This window comes from Musca vetustissima, unplaced genomic scaffold (genome assembly GCF_032173495.1).
Source record: "Musca vetustissima isolate MV318-11 ecotype Yass unplaced genomic scaffold, APGP_CSIRO_Mvet_v1 utg13749, whole genome shotgun sequence".
Classification (NCBI taxonomy): Eukaryota; Metazoa; Arthropoda; class Insecta; order Diptera; family Muscidae; genus Musca; species Musca vetustissima.
Genome location: NW_026885959.1, coordinates 208,903 through 230,573, shown reverse-complemented (window position 1 = coordinate 230,573; position 21,671 = coordinate 208,903). Strand labels below are relative to the sequence as shown.

At 33.4% G+C, this 21,671-nt stretch overlaps 1 protein-coding gene across 1 annotated transcript in view; it reads right to left on the bottom strand.

Moving 5' to 3' along the window:
* Positions 1–5,223: 5,223 nt before the first annotated feature.
* The window catches only part of LOC133333327 (uncharacterized), a 169,470-nt gene continuing 153,022 nt past the window's right edge, over positions 5,224–21,671 (bottom strand). Inside the window, exons 2-5 of the mRNA XM_061541641.1 lie at positions 21,143–21,278; positions 19,958–20,169; positions 5,547–5,854; positions 5,224–5,456 (exon numbers count right to left, since the gene is read on the bottom strand). Coding sequence (XP_061397625.1) covers positions 5,336–5,456; positions 5,547–5,854; positions 19,958–20,169; positions 21,143–21,278 — 777 coding nt within the window. The 3' untranslated portion in view covers positions 5,224–5,335. The remainder of the gene's footprint in view (positions 5,457–5,546; positions 5,855–19,957; positions 20,170–21,142; positions 21,279–21,671) is intronic.

Here is a 21,671-nt window from a genome sequence, read left to right as displayed (position 1 = left end):
TCTGTTGTAAGAGAATTAATCGCTTTTAAATTGGATATTTTCATATTGATCAAAATTTTCTGATCAAATTCTTCTATTCTCAGAAATTTTCTGTATCTGAAGAGGCTTTTTACGAACATGCTATAATTATAGGTCAATTATTTTTTTACTTTGTTCCCAGCATGGTTATATCATCCTCGTAACATTTTATTTATTTTTTTAATTGTGGTAACAATTAAAATATACATATTTATGTAGATAGGTTTGAAAGGTTGAGGGAGACAATGGTAGTTGTTTTTTGTTTCATATCTAATAAATTGCGACTAGATTTTTAATAATGTTTAAACTAAATTAAATTTAAAGGATAATTGTAAAAAAAAAATATTTTAATAACTAAAATTAATAATGTACATGAAAAACAAAAACACACAGCAAAAACAAGACCTCATGCAAAAAAAATAAGAGAAACAAAATTATATGGCATCTGGATGACAGACAAAAAAAAAAACGAAAATGGTTCACTCGTTCATAAATTGTTGGCCGAAAGTTGTTGTTGTCGTCGTCGTTAAGTAGCCAAATGACAAATTCAATTTCACGGCAGAGAAATTGAAATGTGCTTTTAAATTGGTAATAAATCATTTTCAGCTCAAATGCAACGTAAAGTGCTGGGACCCCCTCCTGGGTGGCGTTACATGTTTGCCTTTGGTGGAGGGTTACACGTTTGAGGAAGGAAAACTAGTATTCGATATCAATTTCACAATAACAAATGTCGTTTCAATTTTGCCTTTAAGTCATCGTTAGTTTTATTATTATATTTGTTTTTGGTTTGGAAATTAAGTAAACCACTTTAAAGGTGTTAGAGTATTTTTTCGTTTGCTTTTTTCTCACAATTTGCATGTTTTTTTCATAAATTTACATGATGTTGTTTGGTGTTTTAAAAAAATTAAAACCAGTCGAGATAATTAGTACACAAGTAAACACAAATTTTGGAAATGGTTTTAGAACGAATTTTACATTTTATATAAAATAGATTTGTCAAGAGTAAGCTATTTATGGGAAATCTCTTTTCAGTATATTTCCCAATAAAAAAATCTTCAGGCTTTTTCTTACAATTTCTAAATACATAGATAAAGTACGAGGGAATCCTATCTCAACTAAAAATCGTAAATCTCAAATAAAACTGCAGTTCGTTAGTTAACTGCCGCTAAATTTCTTTGTTTTTAACCGGAGTGTGGACATGAACCAGCTTGGTGAATTTCTGAACTACGATGTACGATTTTTTATATTACATATAACAATATTTGTATAATACGTGAATTGATGACGATCTGGGATGATCTGTCGGAATACTTATTCTGTTACATGACCTACTAAAAGTCTACACTAGAACTAATAATGAATAACATATGATCCCAACATTCAAATTCCTATAGTCCTAAATGAACCAATATTTCAATATATCATTTTGTAAATTTTCAATATTTGGTAATTATATTCACAAATAAATCAAAATGCCGTAGGTTCTGAAATTGAAAAAAATGCTGAACTGATTACAGTAGTCCATACTTAAACTTCCATTTCCAAAACAATGTATACTTGTGTTAATTGGAAAAGATTTACATTAATAATTATATAGATACTCACACACACATAGTTGTATGTATATTTATGTTTTACAGATTTCAATGCATTGGCTAAATGAAATATACACGATAAACTTATAATTAAAAGTGATGTTATTAGACAAAATAAAGCCAATCCATATACATAGTTGTGTATGCGCGTGTGTGTTACATTTACAAGTCTGCTCTATGTGATTTGTCAATCGTTTTATAATAAAAATATACAAATATGTAATTATAATAATACAACTAAAATGCTACAGTGGCAAATATTTCCAATTAATTTGTTAACAATTTACTATCGACTTGTTGAAAATTGAATGTGTGATTGACGTTTAGACCTTAACGGCTGCGGTAAACTTCAGCTATTTTGAGAGATTTGAGACATTGTAAACCTGTCCTGAGAAACAATAACAAATTCTTTATTAATTAGTTGCAATCAAACGGCGCCATGTGCCGCAACTAATAGTCGTTAAATTATTATTAATTAATGCCATAAATTGCCACTAGATCAGTACAGACAGACAGCTCAGTTTAGCTTTTGAGTGAAATAGATATTTATTCAGATATCACTGATAGTTTACAAAATGCCAATTGACACACGCTCCAGTATTCAGTTACTAGTACTACTACTACTTTCAATTTATATGGGAATATAACGATGCATTCTTGAATCGTGAGCACTTTAATTCTTATCAATTTAATTACAACAATGTGCAACGAGAAATTGTTTAGAGTTACGAATTCCGCCACATATGACATGATTGTTCTCTGGAGGTGTATTTTCACCAGATGGCGCCAGAGATGTTCACCTCAAAATGTAATATTTAATTTTATCAATTTGGAATTTTTGCATGACATATTATATGATTAACCATGATTAGGGATGATTCAACCAAAAAATAAGAATATTTTTGTAGAAATTTAACGAAAAAAATATTGTTTTCTAATATTGATTTTGTAATTTTTTGCAAATGCCTCGCAGAAACGATATAGAATTTTTCTGGGCCACAATATTGATTTGTATTTATAAGTCAGATATTAGTTGAGATTTGTTGCATTGTGTAATTTAAATTGTAATCAGGTATTTGTTGATAGGTATGTTCTATACCTGTTCTGGAAATATTCGATAACCGATTAAAGCTCAATATATTATAACTATAAAATATTAACAGATAATATATCTATGGCGGCCTGCACAATGAACTTCTGTCACAAAATTGGTCGGTAACTGCAATAAATGCTAGTGAATATTTTAATCAATGTAAATTCTGTCACATTTAAAGACAATGTTTGAAAGATTAACTAACATTATATTATTAGCCAGACACGACTTCATTTCAGTATCTGGTGATATTAGTTCCTTTGATAATCTGATAGCTTGCTTCTGTGTAGAGTTAGGTATTTCCGGAACGAAATATTTGATGGGAACTATTCCAAACACGGAACGATCGGAACTAGTTCCACCTCTTTAATTAATATAGTTTATTTTTCTGACAAGGTCTTTTTTGATTCTTGTTATTTTTCCTGATCTCGTTCCTATATTCCCATATTCTGCATTCGTTCTCGTTCGTTCAAAAAAATATTTTGTGCTTATCGTCATGCAGTTGAATTCTGCTCTAAATAGAAATGATAAAAAACAATTTTTTGTTCATGTTTGCTCAAATTGTTTAATTTTTATCATCTATCAACGAATATGCGCGAAAAAAACCATGAAAGAGAATCAAAGAAAATATGTAGGAATCGGAACTATAGCAGATGAACTATATTAAGAAAGTAGTTCCCTAAAAAACACGAACGAGAAAGATCGATCAATGAAAGGTTATGCCCCTAATGAAGGGCTGATAGCCATGTCGAAACGAGCTGTTTCTAAAGCTTTCTCCGAAAATTCTTAATTTTTCAAAGTTGGATTTTTGACGTTCCAATTAAAAAAATGCTCAAATTCATCAACAACTCTTACCGTTGCTACAGCCTTTTAAGGGTTAAAAAATGGAGAATACTTTTTCTAAAACATAGTTCCCAGAATATTCGACACAGCAGCACTTTTTTCAAACACCACTTTTTTCGATAGTATACTTCCGAAGTGATGACTTATTATGGGAATTGCAAGACGTTGTCATGTTCCAGAAATGTTATATCGACTAGAGTATCTTGAAAAGCTGAAAATGGAATGTCTAAAAACAATATATGCTCCCTATGGCATTTTATTTCTAGCAGCAACTATATCTGCTTTGAGTCCTAAGAATCTGAACAAAAAGTCATTCAACTCGATCTCGTCTCACTTTTTGAGAGGAGCCTATTATTATTTCCAATCCGCTATTTAGCTTCTTCTCAATCTTAAATTTCAAAATTTAAATATGTCAATGTAAAAGTTTAACTTCTCTTTAATACAGCGGAAAATTTTCCTAGGAATACGTAGTCGTGGGCAAATGTTGTTTCTGACCAAATCGAGACCATCTTCCGGTTATATCGATTAAAAATAAATTTTTGGTGAACGCAAATCAACGAAGAAATTTTTTTGTGAGTTGTTGTTAACAGAGAAAATCGAAAGTCGACCATGAAAAGTCGAGTTTTCAATTTCCTCCATGATCAATTAACGAATCCCTAAATTTTTCGGATGATGTCTTCCAAGCGATTTTATTATCGATATACCGAAAGTTTAGAGATTAATACTTCGCGGTGTTACAAGTAACAAACTCGTAGTACCCTCACAAAATAGTTGTGTAAAATATAAACCATTTTTAAACGATTGAGCAACAGTCCTTGAAATTCATTAATTAGTACAATTTTATGACAACAACATTAAGGGAAATTTTGCCACTGTAGCTCTGAGTAAAAAATAATTTTAATATTTAAGGATGCGTTTTCGGATATTCTAATCGGGTGTACATTAAAATATACATATATAATATAAAGATTCAGATTGTTACGTTTCATAAATTCTAAATGCAGTTTCGTAGACAAAACTTACTAAAATGTAAGGGGGGAAGAATAACAGTAAATACAATACAATACTAATAATAGAACTACAATATTTCATATATATAAAGATTATATTTTAGGAGGGAATTTAAAAGATATGCTGTTGCTTTTGTTGGTAGAACACTGATTTGCTGCAAGTATTTCGGATTTCAAATTTCGTCTTCTCTTTTGGGTGTCTTCAATGTATATCCAGTATATAATTGATTATTTGTAATATAAGTTATATTTAATTGTTTAAGAGTAGATATTGTTCAAGAACATTGCACCAATATTGGCTGTTTTTATCAACTTTAATTTGTGTTTTTTCCATTTTTTTATTATTAATAATATATGTTTTTTTTTAATTTTTGTATTTTTGACTCAAAAATTGTTGTAACATTACTTAATTTCGAAAATGTCTAAATTTATAAATAATATAATTTTAATTTAATTATTTTATTTTTATCTTGGATGATGTGGGGTTTTTTTCACATATAATACTTTAAGTTTATTTTTGTTGTTTTTTTGTTTTGTTTTTAAATTAATAACATTAGTTGGGCGAGGAAGTCCGTCCTCCTAACGCCAGAGCTATTAAGTCCAACTACAGTATATGTCTATCCATAATGATCCGACAACTTATTACATACGTTGCTTTATGTGCGGAATTTTGTTGGCGTTTCGTTATTCTTCGTTTTCTGTTGTTATTGTGTGAACGCTCATTAATAGCGAAAGGTTTGAGCTTTTGCTATTTAAGTGTAACTTTAATATGAGGCTCACCAATCAACTGTGTCCATAGAGACTTGTCGTTCTTCACGTCGCGGACAGCGGCCCACTTTTTTCATATATGTGCCATATTCACAGGTGGGCAGCTTGCAGCGACCCTCCAGAATGCATCTGCAAAGGAAACAAAAACAAATAACATTTAATTAATGAAACTATTTTTATAAGCAAAAATTTTTCTGAATATTCTTCTCAAATACTTACTTTCTATCATTCATGGAGAAGTGTTCCATGCCGCGTTTTAGCCAATCACAGCCCATATTACCCGACGAACAGTCGCATCGACAGAAACCATCTTCTTGCAGAATTTTCTCAAACAAATTGGGACAATTGCAATTTAGTATGGTGGCTCTTCGCAGATAGGGTATGTGATTTGAAGCAATTTCCGACGATGGTTCGTCCGCTTCATATAGAGCTGATCGTTGTTTCGATTTGTCCACACAATGACACTCTGTGTGATTGACAAATGTGAGTTTTTCTATTGAGCCTTGGGTTTCATTAAGACTTATAACCTGAAAATAAGTTGAGAATAGAATCGAATAAAATATTTTTAGGGATAAATGAGGTTATTGCTTATCACTATAAGACGTAATGTTTAAAAAAGCAATAATATAAAAATATAAAATATAATATAAAAATATTTTAGATATTGCCGGGATCGAATAATTTTACTGTCCCCGTCTGTTTATTAATTAATTGTTAAAAACATTATTAAGTGCAATGCCTATATCAATTCGTTACTCATTTCAAAATTTATGAGATTTGTAATTTTTAAATTACTGGTACAACTGTGATTTATATGACAAATTTATTTTATATCAAAAATTTAACCATTTATGGGATGATACTAGAAGAAAGGTGTAGTAATAAATTGGATGCCGTCATATGAAATTTCATAGTTTTCCAAAAATTTACCTTGCAGAATACAGATATACATATATTAGAAGGAGTGGACCGATGGGTAGCAATTTCAGATTTTACGATGTGCAAATGTTTACAATGAACGAAGTTGGGGAAAATTTCGCCTTTAACATAGCCTCATATTAGACTTTATTTATTTTCCAAAGGAATGGTTGTATCGAAGTTTAGCATTAAGCTTTTGCCAACTCATCATAACGTCCCAAAAGATTTTAAAAAATATGAATCTTTCAGTGATTCAAAATATCTAATATTGTTATTCGAACACAAATTGTATCAAATTGAAAATAACATCAACCCCTCAACTTACATATGAATGCGTTGTAAAACAAACAAAAACTTTATTTATTTATTTGTTTTATTCATTAGTTCTAATAAATTCTAAGCTACTAATTTCATTGGAAGATTGAGTAATAGATAATGTCAAAGTTTGACAGTGTTTCTCTTCTAATTTAAATTAATTCAAATTCCCAGTGAATTCTCAGAATTTTACAACTTCAATTTATTCTATGAATTCTCATGCAATTGTCAATTCGAAAAACAAACAAAATAAACTTTAACTTTTGTACTGGCGCTTGCTCTGTGGCTGGCAATGCAACAACAATGGGCTCATAAAAGCATCACTGGTAGCAATAAACAACAACAACAACAAAAGCAGCAACAGCAGAAGTAGCAAACAAAGCAATTAATTTGCATACGAATTAATGCATTTTGATCTTTCAACCGAAAGAATGAATGACAAACCACCAGGCGGTTGGTCGGTCGGGTGGGTCGTCCAACCAGCATTCAATAGTAACACTCGGCAAGAAAAAACCACAATGCCATCATCAACAAACAATGGTGGCGAGAAAGCAGAGGGCATACCGGCCGGCCTGTTCTGGTAAATGAATCTCAAATTGTTGCACAAAAAAAAAAAGACGACCATAAAAAAATTGTATCTGTTTTTCATTCTTGATGGAGTGCCTGTCTGCCTGCCTGCCGGATAGCATGTCCAACATATGAGTTTCATAAACATTTAATGAATTAATTATGATGAGTGTGCCATATAAACAAAATTGGACATCAAAAACAAGAGCACTTCCACACAGTCAAAAACAGATACAAAGTCGTAACACTCGAAAACTGAAAATCATAAAACTGTAAAACCATCGCCGACAATAACAAAAATGTTTAATAGAAGTAAGTAAAAAAAGTGTCAGTCGGTGTCGCCGACGGATATATACCCTCATTCAGCCTATGGTTGGTAGACTATCTAAGGAGAGGTACCAGAAGGAGTAGACCGATATTCCCCATCTTCGAACTTGATTTCGAGTTAATAAAAATGCGGATATGTGCCGATTTTAGGTACAATCGGACATTCCATTTACCTAAAATTGGATAAGCCATAAGGCTGAGGGTTTAAAAAATTGGAAAGCTATATAATGCCGCCATTCATACATCCCCTACTGAACCAAAATAACAACTACCATTTGACGTTAAAAGTCTGACCCAAATGAAAGTTTTGTTTTTATTTCAGAAAAAAAAAACAAACGGATCTTCAACATTGAAATTAAATCAAATGACGATGATGATGACGACAATATCATTGCATGCTCGGCTATCATTTCCCCAGCAAATGTGCGTTTCAGTATCCCCAGCAATTTCTCTAGAAATTAAAATAAAAAAAAAAAACTAATTAAAAGCCAATAGCTGAGATCTTCTTACTCATCTTTTTATGGTGGACCACTACTCCAAAAAAAGAGTAGTTATCAGATGGGTATTAATGGCGTCGATGATAGGATATGCGTGTAAAATTATTTTCTGTTACCATTTGCATGTTGAAGTGTGTACAAATATTTCAAAGGGGACATCTCATTGACACTCAGACACTCCATCAACTGCCGTGTCTGTACGCATATGTATGTATGTACGTAGTAGAAAAAAAATGAAACATTTGCTGATAATGATGCTGTTAATTTGCATTAAATTACCAACGACATATGGGACTTAACAGAGGCGTTTTTTGATGTTTTATTTTGGTTATAGAAGGGCCCTTATGATTGCAGATTCCATGAAGGAGACGTAATTTAAATATAATTATACCCCTAACTACACTTTGGTGCAGGGCATTATGTCTTTGAGCATATGTATAGTTCATTTATTTGGACCAAGGACGAACTCCATTGAAATTGATTAAGACCACTTCATATTTAGATATAACCAACGAATATATTTTCATCCGATTTTACGTAAATGGTGCACACCAAAGACCCGATGTTAGGCCGATTGACATAAAATTGAATAACCTACTGAGATTATTATGTCTTAACGTGTTTCGGTGAAATCTGTTCAGATTTAGATATTGCTCCAATATATATTTGTATCCGATTTTAATGAAATGGGGCACAAAAGACTTAAACATGGGCCATTTCACACATAATGTTGCACAACGTACGTGTACCAATTTTCATCGATATCAGCTTGAGGGTATAGCTCCCATATATATTTTGGCCCGATTTTAATTAAATGGTGTACTAAAGACCCAAAGATAGGCCGATTGACACATAATTTGGCACAACGTACTGAACGTTAGAGTGTGCTTAGTTTTAGTGAAATAGGTTCAGATTAAGATATAAATGAACCCAATGTTAGGCGATTGGTGCAGATGCAGACATATATATTTACGGCCGACTTCATGTTAATTGAGCGTCAAATAATCGTCGGATGGCCGATTAAGATTAAAATTTTGCACAGCACAGCTGCACAGCACCTTCTGTTGAATATACCTAAAGTGGCGAAGGATATCATATAGTCGGAACCGTCCGACTTTACAACTCTCCTTACTGGTCTTGAATGTTCATTACGGTTCATTCATATTGTAAATTATTAATCTTTAATATTACAGATATTCAAAAAAAATATCTGGAACCGAACTTCCAAATTTTTTGGGGAAAATCTGTGAAAAAGTTTCATCACTGGTATATGAGGATTTAAGAAAAAAAAAACAGGTTTAAGTGTTGTAAATCAATTGCAATAGGGAGGGTTTAAATATTTCGGTGGATGTGGAAAATTGTTTGGGTAGACCAAGGCCACTATCGTTAAAATTGCCGATTTGGACCTGTTCACTGGACTTATGTTTATTTTTTGTGTACTGGGTTGATCCGCAGCACCAGCACAAGTAATAACTTTGTTTATTTTATGTCTGCCATTATGTGGACAATATCTGTCAAACATATGTTAAAAGCAAAGAAAAAAATAGCATCTACAAAAAGCCAAGTCCAGTGTTTGTATGTTTCCACTAAGAGATCTTTTCGTTGTTAGTTGAGTTTGTCATATGTTTGCCATTTTAATTTTTGCTTCATGAATATCAAAAACACTGATGATGATGCTGATGCTGCTGGTCGTGATGGTGGCGGTGACGTGAAGATTGTTGTAACTTTTCCTTTGTGTTCAGCAAACAGCCTGATGTCTGTCACAGTTTCGTGTCATATTTTGACAGATAAAAATAAGTTCATAAAGTCTGTCAACAGCAGCAGAAGCAGCAGCAGTAATAGTGGCAACATAAATGGACGAAAATGTCTTCATTAAGTAGCATCACGGCGCATAATTGAGCAAATGAAGTTAGTTGACTGTTAATGATGCCGATGTTGGTGTTGTTGCAGTTGCCGTTGCTCGTGCCGATGGTGGTGGCAATTGAAATGTAAAAATGCCGTTTAACGAACGGGCTTTACATGGCTGAAGATTGCTACTGGAATTGAATTAGTTTTCCCCGTTTTTCAAATGTCTCTGTAAATATGGGTCTGACGTTGTAATTGAGGCAACCACAGCAACTGACAATCGACGTAGACTTTTTACCACAAAAATATGTAAGAAATCGTGTTTAATGTCGTTTTATTGGGGTTTCTGTTCCAACGTATTTTTTTCTCTCTCTCGCTTGCTGTAATTAGATCCGTGTCTGCCACAAAATGTAGCAGAAAATGGCATGTGGTTTGGAGATGCCGGGTAATTAAAATAAATTCACAAATACCAAACAATATTAGTGGCATATTTTGTATGCCACAACCATAAATTGTGTATGAAACGGTTAGTAACCATAATAACGTACTTTGGTTACTAAGGTTTCATTTGAGATCAAAGGATTGGAATTGGAATAATTATTTCATTTAAATAATAATGTAAAATTCTCTCAAAAAGTTCTATCTCAAAATTTCTCCACTAATTTAATTTTTTAATTTCCAATTTAAATGTGTCTGTGTTTGCCAATGGCATATCTTTCTTTAATTAAGAACACTTCATATACCTTCGAGTGTGCACAAACCTTGAAACTCATGCTCACATGCAAATATTCCTCTAGTGGCCTTCAAACCCCTCAATGAAATTACTGAAACGTTCTCGCATTGAAAGAAAAATGGAAAAACCAATAATTTTTTGTAGCATACAACCAGGCGACTGAGTTTTTATTTTTAATTTGTATGTGTTCATATAATACCCTCCATTTTTTACATTCAAAAACAAAATTAAGTTAGTATAGGATTTTATTTGTGATATATCGTACAGAATCGGAATGAAAAATTCTGAAGGGGTTTTGTGGTATCTCCCTCACCTTAAAATTTTACCACCTTGATTATAGGATAGTCGTCGAGGGAGTAGAAACGTTATATATCATCTCTGATTTTTCTCTACCAAGGACCCAAATATTTTATAATATAGTCATTTAGATTAAAAAATAAGACAAGAAACTACAATATACCCTCAGTCAATATGCGGAGACTATGTATTTTTCCCTGAAACTGCGAGGTGTCTAATTATAGTCACATATGATAAAAAATACTCTCCTAAACTTCTATCTTTTAACTCACTTCTTTACATATTAATTTTGCACATTCAAAATATGCTTCCTCCTCATATTACCCTTTTTACATGTTTCAAGCTAAAATTAATGTGAATACATTTATTACACATGGGAGAACAAATTGTTGCTCGTGAAACATTTGCAATTTGAAACACACCTTGAAAGAAAGTGAACTCATGTGGGTTGGTAGGTATTGTGTTGGTGGAAAAGGAGTGAGGGATAGACATTTGTTAACGCTACACCTTTACATGTGCATTTGAAAGACGTTCAACATATGGTATACCCAAATGCACAATCCAGACTATGTGATTTTAAACTTACAATTTGGGTAGACGCACGTGAGCGGAATGACAGACAAAGGAATCCTTTGAATTAGTTGTAAATGCAGAAGAGATTTGATGTTAATGAAGAAAATGCTCATTTTAAGAATGTGCGTTGCATGGTGCCAACTTGATGCTGTGGGTTTCTATACGATAATCAGAAATATTAAGGTATTTTTATAACATTTTCATAATCTTTTTCGGCAAATTCAAAAACCACTCATTTCATTTATAAAATTCCAAACACCCTAATGTAAACTATAAAGGAGTGCATTAAGTGACAATACAAGGTTTCTATATTAACAACACTTCTATATTCAACACTTATCTAATTCATGTAAACATGCACTTTTCTAATTAATTTTCTAACACATTTCACTTCCAGACTCAAATTCAGAAAATTGTTATGTTTTGCCAGGAGAAAACTTTTTAAACTTTTAGATTGAACATTTTCCATTTTATTTAATGCCTAGCATTTGCATAAAGTGCTGAATGCGTTCGTATAACTCACACATTAACATCGTTGTAAACACTACGAAGACATCTCTTTCAAATATACATTATAAGATATCTTGTGCGGCTGCCCTAAAATCCAAAAACGAACAAAAAATATGTCAACTATGCTATTTACAAAGCTTGACAGCAAATTGATGGCCACATAGATGGGTGACTTGCCTGTTATTAGAAGCATTTTACTAATGTCAGGATGATGACATAGTTCTTTTTTACCCATTTCCACTTTGGCAAAGATAAAGTCTTCCTTTACGGCAACCCTTCTCTCTAAAGCTTTTGTTACCGTATTAAGCATTGATGGCACACTGCATCCTATGCAAGTGGTTGGCCTCGTTCTTTTAGCACTAAAAGTGTGTAAATATTCCGGCATTTAGGGAATACAAGGCAGGTGATGAATTACAAGCCATGCTTACATACAGCCATACCCGGTCTCCACTTGTTCCTTTATCGGTTTATTAGGAAAACAAAATGCCACTGCGACCGCAATTGCAACGTGTCACGAGTAAGCTATCCAAACAGGATGCACTTAAGAAGTTATAAACATGATGGCATACACATGCTGAACATTTGTTACCAATTTATCTAGGAAGCTGTACTGCTGCTGCCTCCTGAAAACCTCAAGGAACAGGAAAGGAAACTGTGTAGCACCGCCAACCAGAAGAACAACATCTTTGGAAATAAAACCGTCTATTAATGTCAAACTGTCAAAGCTAACCATACAAGCGAAACGTCAAACAAACACTGTAAAGCACTTACCAACTAACCAACCATATTTCAGTAGCATCTGAGCATAATTCAGGGAAAGTGTATTTTACGAACAGTGGTATGGGGCTCAATGCATTTGCTATAGGTTTATTATAGACTAGCATATGGCCACTACTTCGTTAGCTAAATTTGGTATCACTGGTTACCTTTTATACTTTTGTAATACTTATTTCCAAAACTAATTCCAAATTTCTTGATTCGAGCTCTATAGGTTCACCCACATCCAAATTTTATTAAATTTAGTACATATTAATATAAGTTTTCCATTTGAAAAATTCAATAGAAATCAAAATTCCAAATTTCAGGATTACGGCCCGATCGATTTTCCCAATTCCAAATTGTACCAAATTTAGTACACATAGATACGAATTTCTAAATCATTCTACATACTCCAATCCCACACACGAACAGTAATCTTACTTCCAAATTTTAGTGTTCCATCTCTAGTTTTACTTAAATCAAAATTGTATCAATTATATTACCAATTAGCACCTTTCGTACATATTATTACTTATCAAAACTACTTTCATATTCCAATCTTATACTCAGACGGTAATGTTAATTACAAATTTCAGGATTCCAGCTCCATCTGTTCCTCCAAATTCAAATTGCACCAAATTTAGTAAGGTTTAGTACTTTGTTAGTACTATTCGTGCCGTTCTAGTACGACTTTCCAAAACTCCAGCCTTATCTGACACCTTATTAACAATGTCTCATAATGATTTTCCTATCACTGATCATTTACAAGATTACAACACTGGGTCCACTGTGCAAATAGTTAAACTACACCTGCCCCGGATGCGGGAGGACATTTTGCAACTTCCCGATCTAGCTCAAATGTATAACATAGCTGTTTATTTACATTTGCTGACACAACATGAGTGAGCTAATTTCAAACTTTTGTAAGGCTAAAGAAGCCATAAACCATCTTCGGTTGTGGTGCAGCACAAAGCTCAGCTGAAAGTTCAATCAACCAACCAGCCAACCAACAACTCCCCCAGTTGTCTTAACTCTGGCATTCCGTTTGACACCGCAGCAAGTGTCAATATCTATCTGGGCATGTGGTGATGGCATAGCCATTATCTCAGTGGAAAAAAGGAAGAAAGAAGCTTAAACACACAACAGGTGCTCGAAGAGGGGCAGGCAGGCAGACAGTAAACAACTTTCTGCAGTGCCTGCCTGCCTGCAATGCATGGTAATTTTCGTTTCATTAATAACAGAGAAAAATCTTTATGAATTTGCCAAAGATTAATTTATGACTATGGAAAAAGGATTGCTATAGCATGTTAAGGAGACGAACAGACAAACGGTCAGACGGACGGGCGGGCGGACTGTCAGATAGTCAGAGCACTGACTGCTTAAGCTTTGCAAATTTAAACAACTTAAAATCGATGTGTTCGACATTTATTTCATGGCAGCGGAGTAGTCTGTCAGACAGGGACATGAAGGGAAATGATGTGATGCAAGCGAGCATAGGAAAACCACTTTCACCCCAAAAATAAGCCAGATAGAAAAAAGGAATGTATTATGCGATGGTGGCATGCCACATGCCAACGATATTAGCAAACCCAGATATTACCAGCCATCATCCATCCAGCCTAAATGTGTGGCATGTAAACAAACCACGGCAATGTGTTGACTTTTCGCAAAGATCGATAATTAAATCCTTCAAACCGAACTAAGTCAAACAAACAAAAACAAATCCTGCCGGCCCCTCCGCAACTAATCACTCCAGCAAATCTGGTAACAAATGAAAGAAAACGCTGTCAGCCAAAATCCAGAGCAACGACTAAAACCCAAACCCAAAGAAATGGCCAGCCTTAGAGAAAATGCTGAGCGGTGGGGTGGTAAACGGCTTAAGCGGCCGATTATTATGTTGTGTGAGCTGTGAGTTTGGGCACCACCGCCATTCAACAATATTCGATTTAGTTTTTATTACGTTGGCGCTTATGAATTACGTGTTATGTTACACTTTTAGCCATATAAAAATCAAGCGACCACCACAGCTCTGTCTGTCATAATCTGGCAAAAGTCACAAGGGGCCGTGCACGATTATAAATTAGCATATAAATGGCATAGGCATTAAGCATTATGAACTGTGCGGACCCCAATGTGGAACGTGGATACTCATAATTGAATGGTATCAAATATTTACATCGATGGCAACAGATGGCGTTGCTGGCCTTACCATTTAATGTCAAATAAGAAAGGCAAACAGCAAGGGGTTCCACCGCAACATTTACCGCAATTACAAAACACCTTTTGGCCATGCATGCTGGATGCCTAACTGGCTGGCTGGTAATGTGAGTAGTTACCGACCACAAGTTCAATACCACCCACATGTGAATTTGCTAACAAGCCGGCATACACAAGAGCGTCGTACTGAGGTTCAATGCGAAGCAAAATACCCCAGCCGGGGGACCTTGTTTGTTGTGGCATCAATGCCAATCAATCAATTGGAGGGACATTTTCTGTTTTGCCTTTCGTCTTTCACATAACCAGGCCAATTAAATTTAATCGAACTATGTATGTAGATTCAGGTCAAGCACCTAGCCGCACACAATGTAAACAGCAAGCTATTCAAGCGTGAAATATTAGTGAGGCTATGTGTGTCGATGTGTGTTAAAGCAGCTATTTACCATGAACTAAACGACGAGTGGTGGCAAATACCCTTTCGATGTGGTTGTTTGTTCTTGTAATTCGAAATTGAAGATGTTCTACAATACGTTGTATTGATTTGGAAAAAAATGAATTCATTATTTAACGTTTAAATATTTATTTGGAATATGCTGCTATTCAAAGCTCGCCTTATAGAAATAACTATATTGCAAAAAGGGATATGTATCTAAAAAACCCTAATCAATATAAGTGGCGAACAAACGTTTCGTAAAATATTTATTTTCTTTTCAATATTATAATTCAATAATAATATATTTTTTATTAAATAAAAAATGAATATGATTACACAACTCTTCATTGTCACAAAATCGTTCATCCCTTCATACCAAAGCCGATTTTCTTCTACCACGGGCAAAAAAATATACACTATTATTCAAATAGAATATCCTTTCATTTGAATTTGTTGCATGATATTTTGTAGGGATAAAATCTCCCAATTTATCTAAAAATACGAATTTTCAAATATTCAAAAACATGCCCCAGCCGACGCTCTCGCATCACAAACACAAAGTCTCATCCTCCACCTCCTCCTCCATTCATAGAGGCAGCTGAAATGAAATTTCATTAAATTGGGTTTCCTTTTTGGCTGATCACAAATAAAAACGAGTTGAATATTCAACAATGCCGACAATGCACAAAACCGAGCAACATCCCCAAAAAATGCCTCAGGTGTTGTTGCAAACATAATAAATGCAACAAACATTTGCGTGCCGACACAAACATATTAAAGACCACAAATCCTTTGGCACTGCGTGGGAACAAAACATAAACCAGGCAGGGACACACACACACACAACCAAACGCCTCACTGAATGAATCGATGGATGAATGAAATGCAAACGTGAAAGCCAAACGACAGACAACAATCCAATAATCGAAATCAAACAAATTTCTGCCATGCCAGACAATTGTTACACAATCAAATATCGCACAGCTTCAGATGCTGAAATTGCGTTCGTTTGTTTGTTGGTTGGTTGGCTGGTTGGTGGGGTGGGCTCCTTTCGTTTGCGCCATCAATAAATGAATGAATGAAAATCGAGAAAATAGAAATACACTTTTTTCACAGGAAAGAAAGAAACATGAATTTTATTAAAAACCCATTCACAATGAATATTTTTGGGGGAATTTGCCTGCCTGCAGGTGTAGACCCGCCACTTCAACCACCATCACCACCACCAAACCAGCCGCAATGTATTATATCACACCAGCAGCGCCCGCCAACCAACCAGAGTCAGCATCATCATCATTCGTAACACAAATGAATGGATTTAGCCTTGCATTTAGCAGTTTATTTAAAAGGAATTCCTCTAATCAAAAAAAATAGGACATCCATAGATAGGGGACGGATGTCTACTCATGTATGTAAATGTGTAGTACATATTTGCAAAAAGGGTGACGATGGTATGGTAAATCCGCGTGTAACCGTCAAATGGAATTTTGTGAATTCTGTCGCGTATCTTTTTTTGACATCCTAGTAATTCTAAAATTTACTGACAATTCTAAAAAAAATGTATATTTTGTTATTTAATGGAAGGGACATGATGAACAGTGGGAGCTGCTTTCAGAAGACGACTCGTTAGAAATTCATCCTAAATTTGCAACAGGTCATTTTAAAATTATGAAACAAAGTTGACCTTAAAAATCGGTATTTTCCTGAGTAAATGCCTTTAAATTGATTCGCCATTTTCAATATAAAATTCTGATTCGTATTTTGTTGTTTTACATTCCACATTTTGATGACTTTCTGTCATGACTCTGCAGAAAAAATTTATAATGTAAAACAATAAATGTAATTAGTTACGAATCCGACCACCTTCGGTAAATCGATATACATTTTTAATATTACTACAGTAAAAGGTTAAAAATATTTTCATTGATTCACAACATAAAATAAAAAAATATAATTTTTTTTAAATATCGAATTTCTTTCGTTATCAGACTAAATAAAAAAATAAACCACGCCAGATATAATGCACTTACACCAGATCTATCCCGATCCTGAAAGCGCTTAATAAGTTCGGTAAATTGTTAATATTTTCCTTCCTTTCAATTATTACTACGTAGCGTATCATTATTAGGAAATTTTCCGTATTGGAAAAGGAAGAGCATCCATTCTATTGTGCAAGGTAAAAAACTTAACCCAGGATTTATTAAAATAATTAAACTTTTACATCGAATTTTCGAATTTACTGTGCGTGTTACCGAGTCCTTTCTGTATCATTGCAAACATTTCACCCAAGATATTCGAAACCCAACGAAGGTTGACAGCATACCGAAAAATGCTAACCTTGCAATGTCACATGAATGTGCGTATTTTGTCTCTGCCCTGAATGCCTCCCGTTCGCATCAAATTAAATCGAATTGCTGCATTGCAATTCATGGCAACAGCGACTTGTAAAAGTGCAATTGAAATATTCAAGTGGATGAGAGTTGCACTTTTATGTGTTAACTCTTGATTGAAGTGGTGAGATACAGTTTTACAAATTTAAATTGGATACAGAGAATTAATTTAAGATAAGCAATGTGAAGATAAGATATGAAAAACTATTTAAAAAATGCGAACAGATAGAAGAACATGATACAGATGAGACTTTAGTATTTATTTAAGCCTGTATCGTATAAAGAAAATATTAAAGGCAACATAATAATTCAGTTATATTTTCAATTTCAAAAAAACTTGTAAAACTTATAGCCAAGGAAATTATTTTTTTAAACAGAGACAACTGTACCGAATACAACTATTACTAAATTGCATGTGAAATAATACATTATGGATTATAAAAATAATATATATTACTAAATAATATTTATTTAGAATTTTGTGTATTGATCACTAATTTATATAGGATCTATAAGCCATTTAATATTAAATTCCATATTAACATTTATTGTGCAAGTAAAATAAAACCGAAATTCGATTTCAAAAAACTAATTAATATTATTTTTTTCGACTCTTACCAATTCTCAAATTGAATTAGCAAACTGCATTCCATTGTATATATGCCTCATTTATATCCTTTTGTCCGAAATTCAACTTGTTCTGTTGTTCGTTCATTAAATTAGTTTAATTAAGTAAATTCCAATTAAAATTGAAAAACTTTTCCCAACTCCGACCAGCCAACAACAACAACCACTGGTAATAAAATAACAATTAGTTGCTGCTTACAGAACAACATCCCAAAGTTTGTTTGCTTGCAAGCCCCCTCCTCTCAGAATAAAAAAACAACAAACAAACAAACAAAAAAAACTTTATTGGCATCCTGTTGGCTGTTGTTCTTCCTGGTTGGAACAAATAATAAAAAAGCAAAAGTTCGGCACTTCTTTAGAATGGTAACAATCAATAGAAAAATTTTGGTGGTAAACAAAATTAAAAAAATGAGTAAATAAAACAGGGAACGTTTTATATTTTTCGCAAACAATGGAAATAGTTGAAAATGAATTTAGAATAAATCTGTATTCAGTTCCAAGTTCGAAAAAGTTTAATTAAGTGCAATTACAGGAAATTTGAAAAAAAATATTTGAAATTTTTGAAGCCGCTTTAGTAATAGACCAACCATTATTATTATTATACCCGGAAGAAACAACCACTCGTTTTTAATACATTATGTCCTTTTCCTGGAGGAAGTTAATAAAGATCACACGACAAACTGTCACCTTGTCTGAATCCTCCTTCGGGCTTAAAAGGCTTAAGCGTTATGAGAAGCATGGGATTTGTAAATACTATGTTTCAGATGACCCTTGTTACGCGTGGATATGTGGCGTATAAGTGTTGTCAGTAGTCATACGCTCCGGCGGTCATTGAAAAAAAAAATATTTTAATAGGTTTGTATAATTATAGAGCTATATGGATTTATTGCATTATGTTTTCTAATATCAATTACATTAAAATAAAAAATAATAATAAATGTTCACCAACCATCGATTTGCGTTTATTTTTAACGAATTTTTTGTAAGGGTTAAAAATTTATTTGGGTTTATGGGAAAATATTTGAAATAGGAACTAATATAATAATTTGTTGCAAAGAACAAAAAATGCGAACATTTTAAATAATATTTTTTCAAGGACTACAATAATGCGGAAATTCTTAAAGAATATTTTTCAGGGATATTAACAACTGTCACCTTGTCTGAAACCTCACACTCTAAAATACGCTGCTACTACCCGTGCTGGTGTATGGATCAGAAGCATGAGAGAGCTCTTGAAGGGTTTTTGAGAAAAAAATTCACCGAAAGATATATGGGCCGATCCGCATTGACGTTAAATATCGCTTTATACTCTTAAGCACGATAGAAGATATAACGTAATATGTTTTGTGAACTTTTCTAGAAAACTAAGATTTGTATCGGATATTAAAATGAACTTACACCACTTTCAAAATAAAGGACTCATTTCAATGTATATATTTAGGAAAATGGTTCCCTTACAGAATTCACAAATGCACTCAAAGTTCGATATTCACATATTTTTATACTATAAATATGTAAATATGTTGCAAAAATTTTTAACATTCATACAAATCCTCCATCCTTAATAAAAATTAAAAAAATATTTCCTTATAATCTAGCTTTAAAGAAAAATGTGTACTTACAAAAAAGTATAAATCCACATTCTTTGTGCGTTTTGGGGCACAGGTTTGACGTTCTGTGGGACAACAGCCCGTGTCATCTGCACATCGATGTAAAATTGTGCAATGTGGTGTATAGATTTTCCAAGAGTCACGGCGAATACGTTCAACGCGTGGTTGTGGTATGCGACAGGAGCCCTCCTTAACAATGCGTCGATGATGGGCACTGGCAAAAGCTAGAAGAGAGCAAGGAAAAAAATGAAAACTATATAAAAAACAGTTCCTATTACAGATGTCATCAAAAAAAGAAAAAAAATCCGTACAGCACTATATCCTGCCTACGCGCCATATTCTACCATACGATACAGTAAATATCCACCGAGTTTCTACTCCATAACAGTTGTTACAATTTTACTCTTCGTTCTTTTTTTTTGCGCCATGCAAACCAAAAAGTGTCAACATGGTGCTGAACAGTAAACAAATTATTTTTTGGCAGTAACAACAAATTTAGGTCAAAAGCATGCATCTTGTCATTGTTTGTGTTATGTATATTTTTTCACCGTTCGTAGCCTTTTTCCCTCCTTTCCTTTTGTTCTCTTAAATTCGCGTTTGAAGGCAAACACCTAGAAATCGCATTTTAACACCATCGACGTTAACCATGATGCCAGCCAAAAAGTTATGCCAGAAAAAAATGCATAGCAACAGTTTCAAATTCCGAAGTGGAAAGAAAAACAAAAACAAGCAAAAATATGGCATTCTTTCTTCGTTCGATCCAATAACATGAAATTTGCTATGACATTTTAGTGCAATGCTAAGGCATTGACAAACACCTTTTTTATTGGTGCCAAAATGCAACAAAGGCTCTAACTTAAGTTTGCCTTTTTAGGTAGTAAATACTTAACCGAGATATGTTCCCTCCCCTATGGAAACCAAATGATATTCTAATCCACTTGGAGAGTGTTGCATAAATTGCAAATGTTTTCAAAACATTTAAATTGAATTTTTTTGTTTATATTTACAAAGTGATGAAGCATTTTCTAGGAGAATAAATATTGCAGCAGCAGCATTGTGGTATGTTTAATAAGGCGGAGAAATTTTCCGAAGCAAACTTTATTACTAATAACCGACTTTCATCGCACTTTTTTCTGTTTCGTGATGGAAATTTTTATTTTTTAAATACTATTTTTCTATTCAATTGATACTTCTTACCTTTATTTTGTCTTTGCTGTAAAGCATATTGACGCCTGGACTCCAATACAGATGTGGGTGAACCCAATTCTTCCTCCTTTTTGCGGGTCACGGTACCCGGCACGTAATAACGTGAGTAGATGTTATCCGAATCGTCCTAAATGAAAAGAGAATATAAAAAATCTTTTAATTTAATTTCAAATGAAATATTTTTCAGAGATAAATAAAATGTCATGCAATATTTCATGAAAAGCTTTTTTTTGTCATATACATATATCTTAAAGCTATGATGATCGTAGCTGGGTTTATGTTGCCGAATTAGCATACGTTGGCTGCAGTCATAACTTCCTCAACACCTTTTACTTTTATACGAACCTCTGACATGTTTCGATTTTTCATTTAACTTGGTTGTTAGCCATGCATTTTTTTTGTTTGTTAATACTTCATTTCAATTTGTATTGACAGTGTGGACTACTTGTAGGGATTATGGACATTATTTTTTGTTTCTTATATTATTTAAATACTAAAAAATTCCAACCACATGAAATAA